Source organism: Podarcis melisellensis, assembly GCF_964234715.1.
Source record: "Podarcis melisellensis genome assembly, chromosome: Z".
Classification (NCBI taxonomy): Eukaryota; Metazoa; Chordata; class Lepidosauria; order Squamata; family Lacertidae; genus Podarcis; species Podarcis melisellensis.
Window position 1 is genome coordinate 3,879,555 of NC_138547.1, and position 9,848 is coordinate 3,889,402.

Sequence of the window (9,848 nt, forward strand, 5' to 3'; positions counted from 1 at the left end):
ATTATGCAAATTAAACATGCATTTTCTTATTTTGCGCCATTTGTTCTCCCATCATGGAGGGGCAAGCAAAGCACTGAAGCCCCCACCCTCCAACTCCAGCTTTACCGAAGGCGAATTAGTATTGACAACCAGGTGCTTGCTGTCCATGTGATTTCAGTCCTGGCTTTCATGAGGGCTAGAAGGATTGTTTTCCCCATAAAAGCTGTGATTTGGGGGATACTCCAGGTAGCAAGGCAATGCATGGTAAGATCACATAAACATGGAATATCCATAGCCTGAGACTTGCTGTTTCTCTGATAACATCCATTTGCTGGGTTCTGGTGGTTTGCCTTCCCCCTCTCAGTTCCCTTCAGGAATCTTGGGCACTGCCTGCCCATCCTACTCCCATGTAATTCTGGGTTCAGATGTGTTAATAGGTCACAAGTTCTGACAATCAGAAGCCCCCAAATACTTTCTTTCCGGGAACACCGGCTCACAAACACCCAAAGCATTCACGATTGCTATGCGCCTTCCATCCCGAGAGGTGTCTTGGCTGGTGACCCAGAAGTGATCCGGGTCCCTGGGCTGCTATTCCTCTGCTGGATGTGTCCCAGCAGCATTGTGACTGCCTGCTCAAAGACTTGCGGTAAGATCTCTTGCTCAGCTCTGGTGAACCTGCCCAATACATAGTGTTCCACGGCAGCTTCTCCCACTGGGCGGCCGATCCCTATCCTCAGTCGGACCATACGCTGAAGGGGGGAGAGAAAAAGAGAGAGAGAGAGAAAGGGAGGAGTTGGTTTTGTTCTGGCCAGTAACATACACCATACCAGTGCATACCAGTCATCATGTGTTTGGATCCAACAGCAGACACACCGAACCATGGTTTGTCCCAACCAGAGTTTCATAACCAGTGCATACCATTTATCATGTGTTTGGATCCAACAGCAGACATACCGAACCATGGTTTGCCCTAACCAGAGTTTCATAACCAGTGCATACCAGTTATCATATATTTGGATCCAACAGCAGGCACACTGAACCATGGTTTGCCCTAACCAGAGTTTCATAACCCAAACCATGGTTATAGCTTCCAAATGTACAACACAGTCATACAACCTACAGTTCAGAACAGCTTGCCCACCTGCTCAGAGCTCTGGTGTGGCGGCCTCCCAAGGTGAGGCAACTGTTGTAACGACTGTCAGTCAATTCAGACAGCACATCAAACCATGGTTTGCAAATTTCAAATACTGGCTTCAGAGTACGGCTTCCCACATGACTGTAAACCATGGTTTTTTATTTGATTTTTGGTCATTTCAGTCATCATGTGAAAAGACTGTTAAGCTTCCTTAACCATAGTTTGCTGTTGTGTCTACGTTGAGGCTGCGTATTTTGGACTGAACAGAAGTGACCCAATTCTTATGGTTTGAGAGTGGCAGCTGACAGTCTTGGTGTTTAACTTGCCCAACCCTCACTTGCTGGTGAGTGTGGGGCAGGGGAGATACATGATAGAGGAGTAGAAGATAGTTCCTAGGATGAAGAAAGTGAAGCGAGAAAGGTTTTTCTCCTCTCTCACCGCACTAGAACTCTGGCACAACCAAGCAAGCTGAATGCTGGAAGATTCCAGACAGACAAAGGAAAGTGCTTCTTTACACAATGCATAGTCCACCTAAGGAATATTTTACCCTAAGAGGCAGTGATGACCACCATCTTGGATGGCTTTAAAAGACACAAATTCATGGAGGATAAGGCTACCAGTGGCCCCTAGCTGTGATGGCTAAGTTCTCTCTCCACTACTTCTGAATGCCAGTTGCTAGGAACCGCAAGTGGGGAGAATGCAGTTGCGCTCAGGTTCTGCTTACAGGCTTCCTACTGCAGCATCTGTTTGGCCACTGGGAGAGCAGGATGCTGGACATGATGGGGCATTGTCCTGATCAAGCAGCCAAGCTCTTAAGTTCTTTCTGGAGAAAAGCAATGACAAACCTAGGCAGCATCTTAAAAAGCTGAGACATCACCTTGCTGACAAAGGTCCGTATAGTTCAAGCTCTGGTTTCCCCAGTAGTGATGTATGGAAGTGAGATCTGGACCATAAAGAAGGCCGATTGCCGAAGAATGGATGCTTTTGAATTATGGTGCTGGAGGAGACTCTTGAGAGTCCCATGGACTGCAAGAAGATCAAACCTCTCCATTCTTAAGGAAATCAGCCCTGAGTGCTCACTGGAAGGACAGATCGTGAAGCTGAGGCTCCAATACTTTGGCCACCTCATGAGAAGAGAAGACTCCCTGGAGAAGACCCTGATGCTGGGAAAGATGGAGGGCACAAGGAGAAGGGGATGACAGAGGAAGAGATGGTTGGACAGTGTTCTCGAAGCTACCAGCATGATTTCGACCTTTTGGGAACCCACAAGCAGGATGCAAGCACAAGAGCAGAACTCTCATCTCACATGGTTAACTAGGTTAACATAGCTTAACTAGGTCTACTTAAAGAAGCACTTGCTTTCATCTGTCCTGAATCTTCCAACATTCTCCTAAGGTTGAAAGGTAAAGGACCCCTGGACAGTTAGGTCCAGTCAAAGGTGACTATGCGGTTGCAGTGCTCATCTCACTTTCAGGCTGAGGGAGCCAGCGTTTGTCCACAGACAGCTTTCCGGGTCATGCGGCCAGCATGACTAAATCACTTCTGGCGCAATGGAACACCGTGACAGAAACCAGAGCGCATGGAAATGCTGTTTACCTTCCCACCACAGTGGTCCCTATTTATCTACTTGCACTGGTGTGCTTTCAAACTGCTAGGTGGGCAGGAGCTGGGGCAGAGCAACAGGAGCTCACCCAGTCATGGGGATTTGAACCGGCGACCTTCCGATCGGAGTACTGAGTACTGAGCTTCAGCACTTCTCTTGGTGGGGTACCTGCATTGCTGTAATTTCAGGACAGGCTTTGCCTCCCACCTATTGTCTCATACTTTTAAGGAATATCTGAAGTCTTTTTATTTGATTTTCCAGGGCTGTTGTATTTTACTGCTTTCATTTTTATTTTATTTTAAAGCACATAGGCTTAGATTTAGATAAAGATTATTGTGATTTGCTCGCCTTCAAGTTATTGGGACTTAAGTGAAGCCATGCTCAAATCTTCACATAGGAGTCCCTGAATTAAAAAATGAAAACCATCTTAATGTGAATCCTATCAATAGAACATTGTTTTCACAGTCAGTTGTGGCAAAGGAGAGGGGGGATTCAAATCCTATATGCAAGCTAAAAATAAATAAATGAGTGAGATAGAAGAGAAAGCAAGTCCCTCATAAACCTGATGAAGTCAGTCAAATATCTGACAACTGGTATTAGAAGTAACAAGCTTTCAAGCCAACCCAACAGTCTTGAATTCATTCCATCTTTAAAAAGACGCCAATAAAACCAGTATCCTCCAACAAAGGACTGGTTACAAGATTGGATTTTCTTCCTATGATAGGAATTGTGAATAACTCCTCTATACAGTTGTAGGATCTGATATTCTCGCTGGCAGTGACTCTGTGGGTTTTGCAAGCTTGCAAAGTCTCCTCCAGCCTTTGCCCTTTGGCTAGACAGAAACTTTGGCTATGGCTTAGCAAGGAGACAGAGCAATCCACGAAGGCCGCAATGTTTTTTAGCTTGGCGTCCTGGGATTGCAGCCAGCCATCTGCTTCCAATTGAAATAACCTCCTCCCTCCACCACCCCCGGCCTGGGGCCAAGCATGAAACATGCAAGGGTTGTCGCCCGGTGTAAGCTGAGCTCCAGACAGACACAGCTGCTAATATGCGAGAATCCCATCCTTGGACGACTACCAAGACCTCATGTCATAGTAATAAATGGTGGTACGCGGGGTGAACCAAAGCGGCAACTCACATCAGATTTCAGGGAGCTGATGCAGGAACGGACTCCGTTATGACCTCTGAAAGAAAAGAAGCAAGGCGTCTAAGCCTCCGGTCAGTCTCTCTACAAAGGAACCCTATTCCTGACGGGGCCAAGAAACATTTGCTCAATGGTCCAGATTGCTTGTGTCTGACGTTGCAAGTCAGATACTCATCCTCTCGGCCAGAAGATTCCCAAAAACACTGAACAAGCTGTTTGAGGACAGGAGTGGCTGTCCTTTTCCTAAGAGAGGCACTGTCCCTTGAAGCAGCCATCTAACAGTGCAGAAGTTTAACAGCTGTGGGCGGCTTCACTGCCTCTTCCTGTCAGAAAAAAAGGCACACTGGCAAAATTTCGACTTTGTCCCATGGCTGCCAAGACACAGAATCCCTTGTCAGAAACAAACAGTGGAGGCTGGTTGGTTTGGGCAAATGGGGCACAGCCCCATGAACCTCTGCATGCCCCATGCCAGCCCCTACCTACTTACCATCTTACAACCAGTCTAGGGGGCAGCATGGCTGGTCAGTTTCTTCCTGCTTAGCCTCACTTTTGTCCTTGCAGAACTCCGGAGGGAGGAGGATGGGGATGAAATTAGAATTAGCTGTCTCTGCACTGGCACCATCCACTCCTGGCCTTTGTCTCCTTCCTGATGTTGCTGGACTCGGCTTCCACCATCTCTGGCCATGCTGGCTTGGGCTGATGGGAGTTGGGAGTCCAGCAGCATCTAGACCAGCCTTTCTCAACCTGTGGGTCCCCAGATGTTGTTGAACTACAACTCCCATCACCCCTAGCTAGCAAGGCCAGAGCTCAGGGATGAGGGAGTTGTAGTCCAACAACATCTGGGGACCCACAGCTTGAGAACCACTGATCTAGAAGGACATACAGCTTCTCTATCCCCACACTTTTCTCATCCAGATATCAACATCAGTCCCCCATCCACACACACCCCACTGATCTCACACACATGTTGCTCTTCCCCTTTGCATTAAAACAGGTTAATTCTGTGCCCAGGCCAACTGGACACAGCTCCATCTACCTGCCTGCGCACTGTCTCGCCAGACTGGTGCATGCCCTGGTTATCTCCCATTTGGACTACTGCAATGTGCTCTGTGTGGGGCTACCTTTGAAGGTGACTCGGAAACTACAACTAATCCAGAATGCAGCAGCTAGACTGGTGACTAGGAGTGGCCGCTGGAACCATATAACACCAGTCCTAAAGTATCTTCACTGGCTCTCAAGTGTGTTTCCAAGCACAATTCAGAGTGTTGGTGCTGACCTGTAAAGCCCGAAATGGCCTTGGCCCTGTAGCCCTGAAGAAGGGTCTCTATCCACCCCCTCGTCCAGCCTGGACACTGAGATGCAGCTCTGAGGGTCTTCTCGCAGTTCCCTCACTGTGAGAAGTGAAGTTTCAGTGAACCAGGCAAGGTGCCCTTTTGGTAGTAGCACTTACCCTGTGGAATGCCCTCCCATGAGATGTCAAGGGGATAAATAATAATAAAAATTTTAGAAGACATCTGAAGGCAGCCCTGCATAGGGAAGCTTTTCAAAGTTTAATGTTTAATTATGTTTTTGTATATGTTGGAAGCTGCCCAGAATAACTGGGGCAACCCTGTCAGATGGGTGTGGTATAAATAATAACAACAACAATAACAATAACAATAACAATAACAATAATAATAATAATAATAATAATAATAATAATAATGCACTCTGTACATGGGGAGCTTCATAATTATGTAGAGTTACCTTGCGCTGCCTCCCAGCTTCAGGGCGACCTTTCCCAAGGACTTGTCCAGGTCATCGTGAACTAGGTAAATATCTTCAGCGCCCAGGTTGAACATCTCCGCTTTAAAAGAGAGAAAAAGTTCCAGGAGGTTCAGTCAAATGGGGAGTCAAGTAGATCTCTACTTGGCCAGAAACAGATGCAATGCAGTTCAGAAGCAGCAGGCGAGGCTCGTTGAGGACAGGAGTCTGCTCTGCCTCACATCAGCAAACAAGCAACAGAATTTCAAAATGCCTCAAAAGAGGGCATCAGTACTTGCTCTTCTCTTAAAGTCCTCATCTCCCTGTGTGAGAAAATCTCTTTCAAGGCTAACACAATGAACAAATGGCATTTCCAGATGAAAGCTCAATATTTGGCCAGCTACACTCTCATGGTATTGCAGGAACCAGGGTGGCTTGCCCTCTACTGGGCAGAATAAGAACAACACAACCTGCGGCACAGAACGCAAATGGGAAGTTTGTGGCCCTTCGGCTACAGAATCATAGAATCGTAGAGTTGGAAGGGACCCCGAGGGTCACCAAGTCCAACCCCTACAATGCAGGAATCCCAACATGTGATCCTCCATCCAATTTGAAACCACACCGGGCCCTGCTTAGCTTTGCAAACACGCTAGCAGTTTTATTGCTGCACCACTATTGTTAATTTCCATCAGCGCCAACCAGTACAGCCAATGATCAGGGATGGTAGGAAATGTGGTCCAGCAACATCTGGAGGGCAACAGAGCAGCCATCCCTGATGTGTTGGACTATGCCAGAAAGAAGTGCATGCGTTGGATTCACTAGAGTTTACATTTCCGGGCACAATTCAAAGTGTTGGTGCTGACCTTTAAGTCCCTAAATGGCCTCAGCCCAGTACAGTGGTACCTCGGGTTACATACGCTTCAGGTTACATACGCTTCAGGTTACAGACTCCGCTAACCCAGAAATAGTGATTCAGGTTAAGAACTTTGCTTCAGGATGAGAACAGAAATCGTGCTCCGGCAGTGCGGCGGCAGCAGGAGGCCCCATGAGCTAAAGTGGTGCTTCAGGTTAAGAACAGTTTCAGGTTAAGTACGGACCTCCGGAACAAATTAAGTACTTAACCTGAGGTACCACTGTATACCTGAAGGAGCGTCTCCACCCCCATCGTTCTGCCTGGACACTGAGGTCCAGCGCTGAGGGCCTTCTGGCAGTTCCCTCACTGTGAGAAGTGAAGTTACAGGGAACCAGGCAGAGGGGCTTCTCGGCCGTGGCGCCCGCCCTGTGGAACACTCTTCCATCAGATGTCAAAGAAATTAACAACTATCCGACTTCTGGAAGACATCTGAAGGCAGCCCTGTTTAGGGAAGCTTTTAATATTTGATGAATCATTGTATTTTAATATTCTGCTGGAAGCCACCCAGATGTTGGCTGGGTTGAGTAAGAACAAGGATCCCTATGGGTGGGTCTCCCCTCATGTCAGTTTCTACCTGTCTGCCATGCAGGCACATGTGCTTTACTGAGGGAGGGCAAGACGAGCTCTGCTGCACAGGTTAAGGAAAATAAAAAGGTTGTTTCTTACCAGCACTGACTACGCAACGGCCGTTGATGTTCATGAAGCTACGGGGTTTCAACAGCACCAACTCCACCTCTCCCAGGCTGGTGAATGCCACATCTGCACAACAACGCTTGTCCTTTCTCCACTGGTCAGCCACACTCAGCTTGGTAGCCAGGTGATTAAGGACAGCCATGCCCACACTATGGCGGGTGCCACACAGGCCGTGATTGCCCAGTCCTGCCACCTGCAAGTGAGACCCATCAAGGACAGTAAGCAGGAAAGCTGGCTCAGTGTGCAGGGAAAAGGTAAGGTGGTGAATAGCCAAAGGTGCCTTGCCAGGAATGGGGAAGCTGTGGTCCTGCAACGGTTATAAGGCTATGGCTCATACACACCATATATTTAAAGCATACATCCTTTTCCTCAAGTTGTAGTTTGCACCTCACAGTTCTACAATTCCCAGCACCTTTTAAACAAACTACAATTCCCATAATCCTTTGGGGGGGTGAGAGGTTTTAAGTGTATGGCATGTGCACAGCCACAATCATTACCTTTGGGGCTTATGACAGTCCAACTGCATATCTAGGGCCACAGGTATCTGAGAAGCACCACCTCAGTGATTTATTGCAGCAGATGACAGTCCAGTTTGAGAACAGAGAATAAGAAAACCTATATATAAGCTTTACATGAATATCAAGTGGGTCAGCATGGAGAATATTCATATGTAACATCCTTCAGCTGCTGAAGATGCTGCTTTTCTGAATATTCTATAACCTCTACCTCAGCTTCTACAGCAGCCCTTGATATGCGCCAGGCATAGCTGTCAACGTTTTCCTTTTTTAAAGGAAAATTCCCTTATTCCGAATAGGATTCCTCGCAAGAAAAGGGAAAAGTTGACAGCTATGGCACCAGGGCAGCAAACAGGAGGACTTTGGTATCTTTTTTTTTTTAACCACTGTAATAAACGTAAGTACGCCTGTGTATGTGACACAAACAGGCAGACACACGCTGCCTCATACTGCTGAGTAGCAATCCCCTGCTATGCCCAATTTGCTTTTATTTCATTCGCCTCTCGATACTTCCGCCACCCTTGCCCCGCATATGGAGGGTTGTCCTACCCAAAGTAGGAAGTGATGTGTGAACCCCTATCTCTTCATTCGACTGTATCCCTATGACAGCTTGCGACCCCACTTATAACCCGGAAGCAGTTGCCCTGAACAGGAAGGAACATTCCCAAAATACGTCGTCTTCTCCCCCGCTCCCCGTCCCCCTTACCAGCACCCGCTTCCCAGCGGTTCGCAGTTCCTCTTCATGGCGATTCATAGTCCAACTAAGGAGTTTCTGAAGGGGCCGGAAAAGCAACATCAGCCTCCCCCCCCCCACCTGCTTGCCGGAGACGCCCCTGGTGTTACACTTCCGGTCCTCGCCTCACTCTGAGGAGAACGCCGGCTCACCGCCTTCATTTGTCAGTGTGACGTCACCCACGCATGCGACCTATCGCAGAAGTCCGGGCGTGAATACGTCACTAGGTGGGCTTTGAAGAGCGCTACACCATCTTTCTTGTGGGCGAAAACTCCCACAAGCGACCTTTATACCACCGCTTTTAACAGACATGCAGAATCTTTGGAACTGAAGTTTTTTTAAAGGTTGTTGGAATCTGTATGTCTGCAAGTACCCTTAACAGACCGCGGTTCCCAGGATTCTTTGTGGGACGCCACGACTGTTAAAAGTGGAATGAGACTCCTTTTTTAAAAAATAGTTTTTATTGATTTTTACATTTTTATCTTCATCACAGTAGCATAATCTCAAATATAAACACAAACCCAAATAGGCCCCTTCCCTCAACTTCTGGTTTGTTGCATAATAATTTCTCCTGCTTTTTGGTTATATCTTAATATTGTGTTCTCTAAATTAGATCCTTTCTTTATTCTGTTGTGTTTAGTCAAATCCCGCTAGTGAGCTCATTTCTTTACAGTATTTCTGTAAATACATGGTAATTGGTTCCCACTCCTTTTTGAAGTCTCTTTTGTCTTTATCTCTTAATCTCTCAGTTAATTTGGCCGTTTTGGCATAGTCCATAAGTTTGCCTGGCCATTCTTCTTTAGTTGGCATCTTGTTGCTTTTCCACTTTTGGGCTAGCAGTATCCTAGCCGCCGTGGAATGAGAGTGGATTCAATGTATGGTGTGGATGTGAGCCTTTTAGGGCCCAATAACACCTGGAGGGGCAAAGCAGTTTCCAGGTGCAAAACTGAGAGCTGCAGCCAGGAAGTGCCGGTGGAAGATGAGGCCTTGTCGCTGTTGATTGCAAGATAATTAAAAGCAACAAAAAGTTACTTGGCACATCTAACCACCTTTTTTAATTATGTAGGATTTGTGGCATGTAAATGTTAATGATAAACAGTGCTTTTTTTAATAGAAAAAGGGGTGCCACTGCGTATTTTTGAGTACCCCCAGAAAAAATCAAGCTGCGCCGTACAGCCAAGGCACTGTGGAACTCACCGAGGCAAGATGTGATGGCTAAAAATCAAACCTTTTAAAGGAGCCTGGACAAATCCATGAAACGATAAAAAACTATCAACAGTTACTAACCCCCATGTCTGAAAATCCTAGAGAGACAAAACTGAGGGCTCATTCAGACTTCCTATTGTGCCGTGTTTCTAGGCACAGACCCATGCTTTAAAACTCCACATCC

At 47.0% G+C, this 9,848-nt stretch overlaps 1 protein-coding gene and 1 long non-coding RNA gene across 2 annotated transcripts in view; both read right to left on the reverse strand.

Annotated features, from left to right (window-relative positions):
* Positions 1–9,848, reverse strand: part of LOC309361596 — a 150,485-nt gene that overhangs the window by 1,438 nt on the left and 139,199 nt on the right. The gene's annotated exons all lie outside the window — the stretch shown is intronic.
* Positions 11–8,569, reverse strand: PTRH1 (peptidyl-tRNA hydrolase 1 homolog). The gene is made up of 5 exons (XM_081896646.1): positions 8,432–8,569; positions 7,184–7,403; positions 5,608–5,707; positions 3,856–3,901; positions 11–728 (listed from the first exon to the last, which is right to left on the reverse strand). The coding sequence occupies exons 1-5, from the start codon at positions 8,519–8,521 to the stop codon at positions 501–503; spliced, it is 684 nt and encodes a 227-aa protein (XP_081752772.1). The 5' UTR covers positions 8,522–8,569; the 3' UTR covers positions 11–500.